At 36.1% G+C, this 16,836-nt stretch overlaps 1 protein-coding gene across 3 annotated transcripts in view; it reads right to left on the bottom strand.

The window, feature by feature from the left end:
- LOC136032165 (triple functional domain protein-like) overlaps positions 1–16,836 on the bottom strand; it is a 393,821-nt gene that overhangs the window by 138,648 nt on the left and 238,337 nt on the right. For all 3 annotated transcript variants that reach the window (XM_065712353.1, XM_065712354.1, XM_065712355.1), the window contains exon 30: positions 8,746–8,927. In XM_065712353.1, the coding sequence (XP_065568425.1) occupies positions 8,746–8,927 (182 nt within the window). The remainder of the gene's footprint in view (positions 1–8,745; positions 8,928–16,836) is intronic.

Raw genomic sequence — 16,836 nt, 5'->3', positions numbered from 1 at the left:
TTTGTGCCTGTTAAGGCAAATACCTTGAACGTGCAGTTCCAGTCTGGGACACAATGATCCATACTTTAATAACAAGCTTCAGGTCGACATTGAAAGCGATCATGAGATGCTTCGTGAAACTAGAAATCCTGAACAGAACTGATGCTTTTGAGTTGCCTCTTGAGCCCCGAAACTACAAAGATGTGAAAGATGTGTTGTGTGGTACCAACACAGAAGCTTATCTGAATGAAGAAGGAGCATCAGGGAAACTTGTTGAACAGTTTAGGCTTGAGCTGGTGAAGCAGATGATAAATCGGGTCAATCGTAAAGATAAGACGTTACAAGCTCTCGAGTACTTAGACCCGAAAGTTGTCGTGAATGAAACGGTTGAAACGATTAGTCCTTTGACCAGCAGATTTAGCAAACTCCTGGGGGAAATATCAGAGCGAGATAGAGTCTGCTAGAGACCCTCTCGGAAACCAGTGGCTGAGCCTGCCAGATTCCAAAGAAGAAAAGATCCTGAAGTTAGGTGGTGAAGAGCTAGTGTCCTCACCATCTTATTATTGGAAGCTCTTGTTAGATGTGAAGAATCCCGACGGCACTCCCAAATTCTTTGAACTATCAAACTTTATGTTGAACTTATGCGCGCTACCTCACTCAAGTGCTGGTGCCGAAAGAAAGTTTCCTCAACTAACAGATATTAAAACTAAGCTGCGAAATCGGTTGGAAGTGAAAACTGTGGATTACTTCATGCAGATGGTTACTCGTAGCGCTGCCTCGATGGATCGGTGGCAGATTCCGCCAATATTACTTAACAACTTTTCGAGGTGATACTGCAAGTATGACAACAAGGATGATCAAATAGAGAATGAATCTGAACCTGACCTATTAGACTGACCAATCAGAAAACCAAATAACTGAAATCAGACTGCAGTAGCCGAAGTTTTTTTCTCCAAAATGGTTAACCACTAGAAATTGATTTTTTTTTTTTTTTTTTTCAAAAACGAAAGCTGAAGCTTTGAACAGATTTCTTGTATAGGAATTCTGCATTAAAGTTTCCCTTCATTATCTCACATTCTTGTAATTTTTTTCTTTTTTTCTTGAAAAACTAGGCCTTTTCTGAACCCAGGGTGTGGCTGGACCTCTGTATAACGTTTCTGAATTGGAATCCGATTCATTCTGTATCTGCTCACATTTCGTAAGCCTTCATAACATGGAATGCACCGTATGTGAAATCCAGCACAGTCTTTCCCTTATAAAGGTCTCTTCATGCTGTCTAGGTTTTTCGGTTCGGTCCATTTTGAGCCGCGAAGATGGCAAAGGCCTAGCGCAAAATATTTCAGATTTGCTTAGACATTTGTTGTGCACCATTCTACTTTTGGTGAAAATGATTGCGATTAAATAAGCTTTTCTTCTCAGAAGAAAGAGAGTGGCCAAAGAGAAACGAATTTTCCTCGAAAAACCATAGCTATTCTCGACACCAAAAAGCCTTTTTTCTTTGGTTTTCTCTGCTTTTTCTTTTTTATTTCAACATTTGATTGAGCACATGTGATATTTGTCTTGTCACTATTCGCAAAGAATTTGACATTTCTTTGTTTTTTGAAGAATAGATTAGCTTTATACAGATCAAGTGATATTTGTCTTGTCATTATTTCTCTCCTTATCAAGTTTGATCTCTTAGTTAATTGATCTCCTGAATACATTAATGTTTGGATAAAATAACGCTGTAATTGTGTATTTTTGCGAGAGCAGCGTTACCAAACGCGTTGGCGAAAACCAGGTGAAAAGGATGTGAAGCACGTTCCAAGCGAAGCGCGTTTCACTCGCTTTTCGATATCAGTCTGCGGGAAATGGTCGACAAAATTTTGCAGAAGATCTGATATGCTACTGAAGGAAAAGAGGGAGCGAGGGCCATTAAGCCGTGTAGGCAGCGACAGACATCGTATCTGTGGCCTGCTGGCGCAAATCTTTTAAGCCCTGTCTTCATTATGGCGTTTTCCGGCCGAGACGGCTGGGGCGGCTCATAGCGGAGACAGGTTTTTTCGCCGTTTTCGTTTTCTCGCCGTACATAGAAGACATTTTGGCTGAAAACGTAAAAACTAAACAACACATTTTGTCATTCATCTTAGTTGTACTCCAACTTTTCTTTACGTTTTTCTAACACCGCAAACGCAGCAAAAATGATTCAGAATCTTCTGCAGTTCCTGAAATAAGACTGCGCTTTCGAATTTTTTGTCAAAATCGACGAAAATGAAAACTGTCGCTCAAAAAGCAGCAAAGCCGACTGTGTTGCCGGAAAACGCCATAATAAAAACAGGTCTTTATTGAGTTTTCAGAATAACTAGTACAACCGAAGGTTCGAGAGAACCCGAGAAATTGTGCTGAATTCTTTTTCTTCTTCACACATTAGGCGATTTGAGGTTTTGCATGGGATTTTACTTACTAGAAGAACTGCTTTGCTTTTACTTGAAAAAGAAGAACGTAAATCTGGCCCTAAAGTTGCGAGAAAACCACTTAAAGCTTTTTTTGTCAACTTTTAAAGCATATTGGCTAATTTTCTAGGAGGACACTAAAAGTGTCCCTTTTTGCTGAATTTGACACTTTAGTCTCAAAAAGTTTTGGCATCCCTGGGTAGCCTTCTAGTATCGGTTAAATGTTTAATCCACTATTTTTTTTTTTTTGCCATTTCACGTGTTTATAAAGGCTTCCAGATGTTGAGCCAAAATATTCAGAGTTATATTAGTATTTTTTTTTCTCTTGCGTTAACTGTCTTAATTAAAAGTTTCACCCATTATTATATTTTTATTTCAGTTTAATTACAATTTTTGGAAAGGAAATGAGGTTCAAATGTATTTTTTGAAAGCAAAAACAGAAGTGAAACTAAAGTACTTTTAACATTGTGCAATTATGGCCTATTTACAATCACCACGCGTTCTATTCCAGTCTTTATTAGTGGTTTGACGTCTTTCTTCTTTTGCAAGATTTAGTGACTTTTAGAGATTTTCAGAACCCTCAACATTTTTAAGCTTTATCGTCTAGAAAACCGCTGGGCACTCTGACATTGTTCAGTACTAAAGCCTGCAACCAATGAAAAGTCCCCAAAAATCCACTCAAGTGAAAGCAAGAAAAAGGAGAATAAAAATATGAAACATATAAACTAAAAATTAACGAGGAATATCATGAACACGTGGTGAGCAACAAAGTGTGCTCATGTTATTAAATAAGAAATGAGGTTGCTAGTCAAACAACACAAAAGTCAGAAAACATACGGTTAAATAATGCTACTTTTCAAACAGATCCAAATTTGCAGATTAAACCAAGATTGGGTTAATGCACCAACGAATATACAAAAGGAAGCAGAATTGATTTAAAAAACGATGAAAACCCCTCGAAGTAGTAATCAGGAATAGATACAAATTACAACTGAGAATCTAGTGTATCACAAAGCCTTCAAGGTGTACTGTTTTGGACATATAGTATCAAGTATCAAAGTGCCATCTTCGCCAATTTTCGAGCAGAAAACAGAAACATTGGCACGATAAGCACCAAATCAGCATAAGAAGAAGAAGAAAAAAAAAGTGCAAATCAATTTCAACCTATCAAAGACCAATATTTGTTATTTCTAGAATTTCAGAGAAATGTAAGTTATCATATTCACAAATTATTATATGGTTGCAAATTATTTCCTGAGCGTACGAATACTCTATACCGTATAAAAGGGTTGTATCAGTGACAGTTTTGGCCTCTCTTGCACCCGGGGCAAAAACTTGATTAGCACCCCTCCCTCTGTCTCCCTTAAATTTTTAGGCCAAAATTCAAAGATTCTTTTCATTTTTTATCAAAATATTACTTACTAACAAAAATTTTCATTAATTTCAGTATGGCTTTTCTTACTTTATATGGGAAAATAAAAAATTTCGGATTCAGTTTTCTTACACTCACTGGCAACTGCGCCCTCTACTTTAATTTAATAAAAATAAATTTCAAAAATTACAAAACGACTACAAATATTTTATTATTTCATTTGAAACTTAGCACCCCTAAAATTTTGGCGCCTGGGGCAAGTGCCCTCTCTCCCTTACCCCCTAAAACTGTCTCTGGGTTATATAAGTTACAATTTCAAAGATTAATTTTAGTGGTCTAAGAGACCAATTTACTGAACAGTATTACCATATATGCAAACTAATTGGTGCATGGAGAATGGGGGCGTGGCCCCTCATAAAATATGAAAACAAAAGCTTGTGACTCAAGCTAAAGTTAAGCATAGATTTGGAATTTACTCCAAAACATTACTAAGGGTCACAGCACAAAAAAATAATAGAAGTAATAAAATTGGAGGACTCCTTAACAACGCCAAAAAAAAAATATCAAAAAAACATTTAAAGCAATTTAACTCTTTGGAAATAGAATGAAATATAGAAATTCTTTGGACTAGAAATATAGCGTTATAGAGTTGTGGTTTTCAAAATGACTAGAAGCAAAGACGTTAATATTTTCTAAAATTAAACACGACATAAGCATTTATTCCTAAACACTACTAAGGCTGTGTGTAAGAAAATAATAATAATAATAATAATAATAAATAATAAAAGAATAAATAAAATTGGAACATTACTTAAGAACACCAAAAACTATTTATCAGGAAGAAATAATGCTAAATTTTGTACATTAGTTTACATCAGAATGAGGAAAATGCGCAGCACAAGTACGCAGTTTCATCATTAGTTATGAGTTAGTGCGCAGTTGTTTTTTTTTTCTTTTCTTTTTTGTCCAATCATATTCCATGCAGAACCTGGTTGTGCTGTCAGAATTTCTCTTAGTCTGAATACCTCTGAGACTTAAAAGATGAAAGTTCACTGAACAGTTAAGAAAGCCCAAAAAGTTGGTCAAAACTGGTATCTAAATTTGTTCCTCAGATATTTCACTTTCCAATATCATCTTGCCCAAAACAAAATCTCCCAGTCTTTAAAAAAAGGGGTTTCAAAACTACAGTCACCGAGCCAAATGCGGCCCGCGAGACTCTCTCATCCGGCCCCTGGAGACCTTTTAATCACCAGAAAAAGATGTCGCTATATCATTTCGTCGATTTTTCAAAGTCGATGAACTGATATAGCGCCACCTAATGGAAGAGTTGGCTTCCCCACATTAGCATGTACGGCTTAGCTACTGGAGAGGGCGGATATATTCAATGAACTAAAAAAACAAACATTTGCTCATTATAAATTGGACTGGACGTGTTTTAGTTGCTTTGCTGATGACGGAGGAATGAACATGAGTGGCATAAAAAAGGCTCGGTTGGTCAAGTGAAGCAGATGTATAAAGAGAAACACATTCCATAACAAAAGCTCATGCACTGTATTAATCACCAAGTTTTCTTTGGGAAATATACAGACATAGGAGTGTACTGAATCCTGTACTGAAGATGGTGAACTTAATAAGGTTACAAAGGCTCAATCGGACAGTTCAGAGACATGTTAAAAGATACAAATATAGCTTCTTACAATTTACCATATTACACAGAAGTAAGATGACTAACTTTTAAGAGAGTTCTGAGTAAGTTGTTTGAATTAAGAAAGGAAATACACGACTTCCTAGAAAGTAAAGGAAAGTCAAAGTCATTACTGTCTTATTAAGAGTGGGTATTGAATTTGGGCTTTGCTGCAGACATTACAGGTCATTTAAAATACCTAGACCTAAAACTACAAGGAGAGAAAAATCTAGTGTCTGATCTATGCACTCACCTAAAGACCTTCAGATCTATACTTATCTTGTTTTTGGAACAAGTACAAGCCAACAACTTGAAGCAGTTTAAGCAGTGCAAGGTCTTAATGGATGAAGCAAATTAAGATGAAGAACATTAAGGATGCGGTTTCAGAAGTGGTTTTCTGACTTGGGTTCAAAGGCAAAAGAAGTGAGGTTATTTCAATATCAATTTGAAGTAAATGTGGCCAGTTTCTTAGATGAGCTGCAGCTGGAAGTCACTTTGTTGCAAGCAAATGACCTCCTTAGAGATAAGTTCAAAGAAGTACTTTTGACTTTTTAACAGTTTTTCCCCAAGAAAAACTTCTATAATGTCAAAGCTTTAGCGTCATGGTACCTTTCAATCTTTGGAAGAACAATTTGTACTAACAGACATTTTCGAGAATAGAATACGTGAAGAATAATTTAAGAACTAACTTGTCTGATGATAATCTCATGTCACTGTTGGTGTTAGGGAGATCAAATCTTAGGTCAGAAATATCTATTATTTCGGAATTCAGGAATTAATCTAACAGTTCCAAAAATATCACTGTATCAATGCATCATTATATAATATTAAAAATAATATTAATATTATAAATATAATAATATGAAATGTATAACTAAAAACAACATCCATGTCTAATTCTTTCTCATTTAGAAATAAAACTCTCTCTAGTGTGCAATCGGTCCCCAAACTTCTGCTTTGCGACATTTAAGACATTTAATGCGATACTGTGGTAGAGATATTTGGAGGCCCCTGCTTTAATAGATTAAAAGGTCTTAGAAAGTGAGAAATAATCCTCGGGCGGTTCTTATTTCATTTTCAGAGGACTGTTGCTGAGAGTGTAGTGTTAAATGTTTCAGTGCTGAAACGTTTAAGGTTGCCTGAGATAGTTTGAATTCCGCTACAAACTGAAACTTTCCCAACTTTATCTTGCGTAAATCCTTTGTGGAAAAAATACAAGTAAAAACCTCTTTTTTGGCATCAGCTTTTCAAAAACCGTACCAATTTAGAAAACAAATTGCAACGAAAATAAAATTTTAAAAATTAGCTCTATTTCCAAACTATTTCTCTGGGTGAGAAAGAGGATGCCAGCTAATTATTTCAATTATGAGAAAAATGATGAGAAAAATGAAAAAAAAATAAGTTGAAAAAATGAGTTCAAGAATGCAGAGAGGTAGATGAAAGTACAAAAAATAGAAGAATGTGCAACAGAAATGTTGCCGAGTATGGAAAAAATGTTGCATTCAACAAAATCTTGGCAAGTATTAAAAACAAAAAAATCAAAAAAAAAAAAATCTGAAAGCGCCAGCGTATGTCTCGTTAATTTGGTTATGTATACGCATTAATAAATAGATGATTTCAAATGCAACTTTGCTCCATATGTATTTACTTTCCTCTACTTTCAAAAATAGACATTCGAACTCGTTTTATGGCCAACTATAATCAAAGGCAGAGGAGCCACTGTATTTTTGGATCCAAATTAGACAGGAGAAAATATAATGCCTTCTGAACTATTCTAGCCAAAATAATTTGCCTGGAAATTTGAAAAGCAGGTAAGCAGGTAATTCGGCAATCCCCCATCCATGGCATCCCCAGGCTGTGACACCCGGGGCAGATGTCCCATTTGCCCCCCATTTTGAACTGCTCTGTCTGAGTCATAGTTATTCTTTATATCTTCACGGCATCCACCCTCCTGAACAGCCCTTGCATTAACCAAGTTCAGAAATTTATTGATATCTGATATTACGTTGATATTTACTGACAACAAATAAATGTTTCGTTGATAAGAGTCAGCTTCAATCCCATGCCAATTTCCGAGGTACATCCTAAATTAAGTTTCCACTTTGGCATTCTTCTTAAATTAGAGAGTCATTAGCAGAAACTAGAGATTCATTAGTAACTATTTCTAATTTTGATGCTTTACCAAAGTTCTTTTATGTTCAGAGTGCCTTCCATATTTTACCTCCATTAATTGTTTAGATATTGAACAACGTCCTTTTTCGATTTTGGGAAACTTTTGTGTCGAATTTCTGAATTCTATTCTGCATAATCAAGGATGAGACATTATGATATGGACGATCTCAAAGTTATAAAGAACAATCAAAAATAAAAACTTAATTCGGCTGGGCTGCTGATTACGAATAACGTGTACTCTGGAATCTTTGAAAGCTCAAGATCTAATTTTTTTTTTAAAATCTATAGATCACAATTATGTAATGTATGCTTATTGTTGATTGCTTGAAACCAGCAATCAGTTATGTGTTTGACTTTGCGTTATATTTTGCAAGGGATTGTGCTGTTTTGTTTTTTGAGGTTAATAAAATGTTTCAACTGGATTGAATAGCCTTCTTTTGAAATTTGTCAAATTTTACAAAATAGACTGCCAGGAGTTCACGCTCGCAATATTTTGGTATGATTTCCTTTAAAACCTTTTGTGATTTCTTGGGATGCGGTCTAACAAACAATGGCGTAATTTCGTCAACATTCTGGGGGGGGGGGGGCAGATTTGGAGCCAATTTTTCCAAATCAAGTGAAAATGACAGTGAAAACCGAAAAATGATCCATATATTACCATAAGGCAAACATATACTTAATAAAAATGATCTGTTTCTCTTGATACTTAAATTATGCAGGCTTATCATAATTTTGACAAGATTTTTTCGCAGAAACTAAATTTCAGCTGGAAGGGGGGGGGGCAAAACGAGATGGAGGGAACAAACTTGAAACTAGTGGGGCAGTTGCCTCCCCCTTATCCCATAAAAATCATACCCCTGCTAAAAAGGGGGGGGGGGAAGGAGACTAGCTTGTAAACCTCCTGAGGGAGGTTTACAAATCCGATGAGTAGCATAAATGAGTTACATTTTCTGAACAATACTGATCAAGACTTTCACAGTATTACTTTAAAATGTTATTGCTGGATATACCGACCCTCCGTGAAGGAGATGTAAAAAAAGTGACGAGACGGTAGGAGATGAAATTCATGACATATAATAGAATTATGATGGTAACGATTAGCTCACCTTGCAGGTACAAGACCTTCCTTTGTTTCCCCATTGACCTGATTAAGTTTGACTAAGCACATGCTTGACTGACTGTTATGTTCTACAATTTCTACTTGCTGGCCCTTGACAACACTGAATTCTTTACCTCGTTGAGATCCACTAAAATCACTGGCTATCCAGGCAACGTCAGAAGAGGTAGTCTGAAAGAAAAATTAAATATGTTAGTCATTCGAATAGAAAACTACCTTTATTTGAAGTACATAAGAAAAATTTAACATACGAACCGAACACCTGAAAATAATTTATGGATATGGCTTTGTATATATGTTGCCGTGAATGTCCGAGGTCTTGTTAATGTCGACATTCACCGATGAATGTCGACATTCCTTTTCCTCTGCTTGGATGGAATTAGCTTGGCGAGTCAGCTTTTTCAGTCTTAAGCAACCTTCGATGGTAGAACTTAAAGTTAGGTTGGATTATGTTAATTTGGGTTAAGTTAGTTTAAATTTGGTTCTAAAAATAACAAATGAGTTAAACACCTAAGTTAATTTAACCTCACCAAACCTAATTTATTTCAACCTAACCTGTCATCATCAAACCTTGCATTATATTGAAAAAGTTGACTGGCAAAACTGACTAAATCCAAGGAGAAAAAACTTATTTCGGACATTCACGGTAACATATACATAAAGCACAATCTTTCCAGAAGAATATAAATATTTACCCCTGCATGCAATCATTACGGAGAAAGGTAGTATTATGGTGGGGGGAGGGGCTTTTATATCATCATTTAACGTTTCGACTTGACCTGTTGCAGCATCCAGAGAATTAACAGAGCGAAACCATGTGTGTTCATATCGCCACAGCCTCCAATGTAGGAAATGATCAAGCAGTACGAAGCGATAAATTTTTGCTTTAAGTCACCTTTGACGTGATAAAACAATCTCACTATAAGAGGCATTTTTCTCGTTAAAAAAGTATTACAAGACAGCATAGAACAACAAACAAAAACTGTACTCTTATACGCGAGTATGTACCATGATTCAGGCCGGCATTCGTAATGTTATTTCACAAGCTGTTTCAAGAATAAAGATATACATTAACAACAGTTTCTACAAACGACTAAGAAAATAAAGATCTTCATCAGGTGAGTCTTGAGCTATACCAATAAGAGTTGTGAGAGTCAGCACAGAATTGTAGGTTATACATACTATATTGGATCTAAAAAAAATCAATATGCTTCTTCAGCCCTCGTAAAGCCCTGAATCACGCATTGTCGTTTCTTCAACAAGAACTGTCTGAGTCTCCATTGCCAGGATCAAGTCGGCAATGTCACATAAATTCTGGCACTGGCATTATCAGGGCAGAAAATACAGCTTACCGGGGATTTTGGGTCGGATTCTAATGAGCCTAGCTGGAAAATGTCGTTACTTTTTTTTTTGCACTTATTTACTCTTAGGTTTTTGAACACCTGATAACGCAAGATTTTCCGTTAGGTAAAAAGGGGAGAAAATGGGAGATTAGAAGTAGTCAGAGTGATTAAAAGCCACATCACCAATGTAAATGGAGAGTAAGGAAAGAGTTTGTAAAAACAAAACTACAAAATGGATATTTAAAAATACATTAAACATATGTTTAAATGATATTATATCAGTTAAGTGCATAGAAATAGGAACACATTACACATTAAAATAATAGAATGGATTTTCAAGGAAAATACATTATATATTTCTATTTTACACCATTTTGCCAAAATAGCTCAAAATGACTAAAAGGCAAAGATAAAAAGTTCTGAAATAGCCAATTAGCCTCAAACAATTAAAGAGTCTTGCACAAAAAACTCAAACTACTAGGACAAGACTGCCATGCGTCGGCTGAGAGGATGACATAATGCCTAAAATATTCAGTGATTTTCGGTCGTCTTAGGTTCAAATCGCTTTATTTTTATAGAACGCTTGTATTTTACTTTTATACGAAAACGTGTATCCTTCCAACCAATTCCTTGTCTATGACCATGTTGCGAAATCTATAAATTAAGACCACCCAGCGAGTCGTGTAGAAACAATTAAAGGCCACGAAGTCTAAAGAAACTTGCAAAATCTTATTTCTTAATGACAGAATTCTAAGTTGAAGCTTTTGCAATTGTGAAAAGTCTTCAATCTTAACGTAATTTTTGTCACATGCATAAAACCAGAAAGAGGGCGTTTTTAGGTCATACGCACGTCTTATTGGAAACAATGACAAAAGGTCAAAGATCAAATTGGGTATACTGCCAAGTACAATTATGATCTCGACAAGGGCTTGTTGAGTAGCATTTTACAAGTACACATAAAAACCATATACAGCCACACATTATTCTACGAATATTTGTTATTAATGAAGAAAAGAACTGACTTTCATACCCGGACAAAAATCATTCTTATTCATTTTAGCTTTAATAAAAGATTTCTACTTGGATATTTCCATTCCGAATCCTAAAAGCAATAAAACCCATCCTACTTGGATGACTGAATTTTACAGTCTAATGGCAGCTTTAGAGCAAAAACCGAGAGACTAAAAAAAATATATGAATTATGATCCAACCAATAAACATCTTTAGGCATAGAAAAGAGAGGAAGATGTATTCGAAAACACAGCAGTTCGCTTGTTCTCTTTGTGTTCATTACTTTCGAGCTTGTTCTTACCTCCAAGTAACTATTGATCATTTTTGACATACTGAAAACACATTGAGATCCCACAAATCGCTAGTAAAATATGCCCGAATTCTTCAAATTTAAATCAGGATTAATTCCCGTTTAATAGTGATAATGGGTTTTTCCGGAAAGTAATAAGACTGAGTCGATTAAAAATATTTGTTGAGCCAATTGTCACAGTTCTTCAAAACTTTCAAAATGGCTCCTTCAGCGTCAATACAGCGCTGCCAGCGCGATTCCCAAGTATTGAAGGCGTCACGGTATGCATTCTCCGGTATAGCCTTGAGAGCCACGGTGCATGCTGCTTAGATCCTCTCTCTCGCCTCAAAGGCTTACCTTTCATCGGCCTTTTCTGGTGAGGAAACCAAAAAAAATTTCGGGGGCCACATCTGGGCTGTAGGGCGGCTGCAGAAGCGTTGGAATGCCAGCCTTGGCCAGGTAGCATTTCCCAAGAAAGGTGGCGTGAGTCGGGGCGTTTTCGAGGTGCAACTTCCTGTTGGTTGCGATGTCTTGTCGGACCCCATTGACCCTTCGTTTGAGTATCTTGAGCACTTTCACATAAAACTTGGCATTGACGGTTTGTCCAGAGGAACAGATTCATGGTGGACGATGCCTTTGACGTACAAAAGATAATGAGCATCGCTTTAACTTTGGATTGGCTCATTCTTGCCTTTTTTGGGCCTGGAGACGCCGAAGTGTGTCACTCGGAAGATTGCCTCTTTGTCTCGGGATCTTACTCAAGGATCCAGGACCCGTCAACTGTGATTACATTATTAAAAAATGGCGGTCACTTTCACACATATTCAAATTTTCTTGGAACAGTTCCACTCACCGCAATTTCTGGTCGTCAGTAGGCATTTTTGGGACCATCTTCGCACAAACTTTGCGCATGTTCAAATACACCGTCACAAATTCATGAACGACAGATTTTGGTAAATTTAACATTTGGGCAATTAAGCGATTTATTAGTCAACGGTCTGAGTTCAAAATTTTGCGCACACGAGTCATACTGTCTGTCGAAGTCGAAGGTCTTCCAGCACGGTTTTCATTGGCAACCTCATCCTGGCCCTCCAAAAAGGACCCGTGCCACCGAAACACACCACTTCTTGCTAAAGCAACATCTAAGTAAGCCTGCTTGATCATACCAAACGCCTCTGTCCCAGATTTACCAAGTTTGACACAGAATTTAATCACGTACCTCAGCTGAGCTGTATTTTCTGCTTGCACCACTCACAGAAACGCGTCACACACACATGCCTGTGCTGACTACCCAGGTGCTCGGAGACAAACGACCAGTCGCTCGTTTGTTAGCTAGGAACGACCTCTACCAAATCCAGTCGGCGCGCGCACGCACCGAAGTACAGTCGCGGCAGAAGAAAATCAGTCCTATTACTTTCCGGACAAACTGAGTATGTGTGTTAGATAAATAAATTCGTAGATTGTAAAGAAAAAAAAAATACTAAATATAATTGATCGATTATATAAATATTGGAGTTTGGCTCTCTCTGTAAGTTGAACAAACAACTAAACTATTCAGTTATCATCTAGAGATCTTGGAAATCATCAAGAAGAAGTAACGCTATTCCAAGCTTAAAATTAATGCTGAAAATGCCTAAGACCTATAGCATAAATACCTAAAACTTGCTACTGCATCAAGTTCTTGTCTTTCCTCAACTTAGCAAGACAAGAAACGAATCATTCCTTGAAAAAACCAAGAGAAGATCGCCTATTCCTTTGTAGTTAACTAATGGCCACATCATTTCTTAATAAAACGTAGAAAGTGAGGAATGAACGGGAATGAAGCTTTCGTATTGAAGTAGACCTTTAGCTTCAAATGTATCACCGTGCAGAATTGCTGATTGTGGAACTGGGGAGCCCAATAAATAGTTTTTCGACATTTTAAAATGATTGGTTTATCTCAGAATTATCAACCGGTAGCTTCGGGCCAATATTGTTGTTTGGCACCAGAAAAAATGTGGAAAACACCACTTGGCTTTGAGATCTCATTTGCTGCATAACAAAAGTTCTAGAACTATCAATTTTACTTGGAATGAACCTCCTCTCCACATTCTAGAACCATTGATTCAATATCATCACCCCTGATAAAAAAGAAACGAGCAAACAAAAACACACTCCTGATCATTTTTCTCGGGAAAAATCCTAAATTTCTTATTTTTGTAGATAAGGACATGAAACACTTCAATAGGCTTCTCAAATATACAGAATTGGGTGGTGTAATTTCAACGAGGTCACTTGCCCTTTTGGGGACATTTTCCCATTTTTCAAAAATCAAGCCTTTTTTTCAGGCTCACAGCTTTTGATGGATAACTTAAACTTCGTGAATTTTGTATTTCCATAGTAACCATAAAAAGTTGATTCTATTAATGAATATATTGCTATCAGAACTCTTTTTTAATGTTTCAGCAACGATTAGCATGATTCGTTCTTTCCTCATAGTTCGTTCATACGAATTGTTTGATAGGAGATTCCCACAGTTTTGAGCTTGGTCGTTAAGATTGGATCAAATGCAGAATCTAATCAGCCACAGCCATGTAAATCGTCACAGCAGAGCCCATAAGACAATCATTTAAAAAAAGAGTTTGGGAACTGTGCAAAAACAAAAAATATGCGAATAGATGTTATAATGTAAAAAAAAAGTATTTCCAAAGGATGTGAAGAAAAAGTTTTATCTTCAATCAAACGTGCCAAGTCATAGAAAAAAAGTGCAAATAGAAACAAACGCATACAAAACGAGAAGGTTATCAAAACACAGACATAAATTATCTCATGAGACTTCAAAGAGAAGAAACACCCAATGCATAAACAAATTCTTGACCAGATCCGATAAGAACAAGAAAAAAAAACATAAGCAGGCAATTCAATTTTGCGTTGTCAAGAAAATAGCACAAAAAGAGCCTAAATACGATTAATTGTTATCAAAAATCTAATAGGAATATATCATCTCCGTCTTAAATACAATGAATTTTATAAAAGATAATATACAGGGGAGTGCCCTTGAATGGGGGAGGGAGGGCTAGATAATAAAAGCAAAGTTACCGTGCAAAAGTTGCCTAAGACTAAATTGATCATTCCCTTGCCATAAATCTACAGTCTAACGCTCAGAGAGAACAAGGTTTCGTTCGAGTTTAAGGTTTAATTTTAATCTTTCAAACAGCTCGGGACGTTTCTTCACTTGAGTTTAGGCAGCAATGGACAATGGGCTCTAGCTTTGGGTGGAAAGACATGGCCAGGGCAAAAAGAAAGCAAACAACGCAGACTTAGTAGTCTTTCAGGAATTTCGTCGAACCCTTCATGTTGTAAGTTTTGATGCTGGTCGGAGTAGTTTACGAAATAGCTTCTTTGAAGTACGTGGAAGAGAGTAATCATACGTAAACCTTGAAAGAAAGTGTTCGCATAAACTTCCTAACTTGAAGCCTCCTACATTCATCAAGAGTGATGAATCTGTGAAGCAGTCCCTTGCAGTGGTGGTTCTGGCCACTCTTGCGCCCGGGACAAAATCTTGATAATCATCCCTCCCCCTCTCTCCCAAAAAATTTACGAGCCAAATTTTTACAGAATTTTCATTTAATAACAAAGTATTTTAAATTTATTAATTGATTAATAATGTATTTTTAAGTTATTATTCAGATGACTGAATTATTATCAATAAATACTAATTATTTTGGTTTCATTACTTAAATTTTTATTATTTAACTATTTTTTAATTTTTAATTTATTTTTATTTTATTAATTACTTAATAACTTATTAATTATATTCATTTATCAACTACGCCCTCTAGTTTATTTTAATACAAATAAAATTGCAATAAGTATAAAACGATTATAACCATTAGATTGAAATATTGCACCCCTAAATATTCTGCGCCCGGGGCAAATGCCCCCCCTCCTTGTCGCTCACCTAAAACCACCTCTGATCCATTGGGTCTTACTTATTCTTGTAAAGCACTATCCATAGCTTAAAAGAATCCCGAAGTTGGCAATTTGCTGTTTTTTTATTATTATTTATAATTCTACGAGCTCATTCCAATTGTCGCAAGTTGTACTGATGATAGCGACACTCAACTAATAAAAATGATTGGGAGTTCTCGCAGAGCAATGATAAAGGTGCCAATTCAACCATTTTATGGCATATATGCAATTGCAGAATTTTATTCGGCTATGGAAACACGTTAAGCTTGGAAATCAAATGAAGAAGGTCCAACGATTGTATTCCACGGAAGTGAATCTAGTTCTCTTGATCTAGCTTCCCTAGAATGTCCATCATTTCTTCGTCAAATGAAGTATCTCTGATATTTATATTGCAAGTTCATTCAGCAGAGTTTCTGTCATAAAATTTGTAATTTTTTGTTCAATATTCTTAAGGTAGAAAAAATACATTCAACAGTGCTGGTAGAAACCGGGAACGCAGAGAACATTTTTAATACTACGTGGACATTGGGCAAGAAATTACAGTCACAAGCATTAAGGGTGTCTACTGCATTTTTTGGTAATGTCATATGCTGTGGGCTGGGTTCCACAGTACCTGAGTCTGACTTGGCTCTAATCTGGAAGCTGTTTTGTCCAACTGCAAAAATCTCCAATTCCGCAGTTAAACAGCTCAACTCAATTCTGGGCACATTATTTTCATAAGCTCTATCTTGTTTTTGTAGCATTTCAAATCTTCTGAAGAAGAGGTTTACCAGCAGGCATTAGGCTCCCAATACTCCAGAGATTATATTTATATTTTGTAAGACTATTCTGGAGTCTTTTGGTTAGACAGTCTGTAAAATTTTAAATCAGAAAACAATAATCATAATAACACTGTATTTTTAAAATTTTGATGAAAATTAACAGGAGATCTTCAATACATTCCAATAGTTCAGAGAACTAAAAACGGAGAACGTTCCAATAGTTCGATAGTTAAAACCTTACGAAGGCAAATTTAATATATAAAAAATATAATCTTTAACCAACTGTCAAGAAAAACAGTATCTATTTAGGTAGTTAAAAAAAAAAGAAAAAAATCGGGCTATGGGACCATCGAGTAAGGGAGTGGTAAAGTTGTCAAATGTATGAAAAGCCAACCAATCAACAGAAAAAAAGTATTTGAAAACAAAGAAAGCAATAACAGTAAAAAAGAATATACAAAAATCAACAGTCTTCAGTCTGGTTACAGCAATATGTGGAGTTTGTATACACTGAGTTTTCTCGTGTTTGCCCTATGCACAACCCTGGGTTCTGCTAATGTATCTCTATATATTTCTACACTTTCAAGAATAGCATTTGTTTTCAAATATTAATTCGATCTATTGGTCTACTTGTCTTTATGATAAAGTACACTTTAAATCAATCAGAAATCTTCCAAGCAGTTGCCTATTGCTACGGATAGGAGCCTCAGCTTATTACCGAAAGCTAT

Source organism: Artemia franciscana, chromosome 10 (genome assembly GCF_032884065.1).
Source record: "Artemia franciscana chromosome 10, ASM3288406v1, whole genome shotgun sequence".
In the NCBI taxonomy this organism is placed as follows: domain Eukaryota; kingdom Metazoa; phylum Arthropoda; class Branchiopoda; order Anostraca; family Artemiidae; genus Artemia; species Artemia franciscana.
This window is presented reverse-complemented; position numbering and strand designations above follow the sequence as displayed.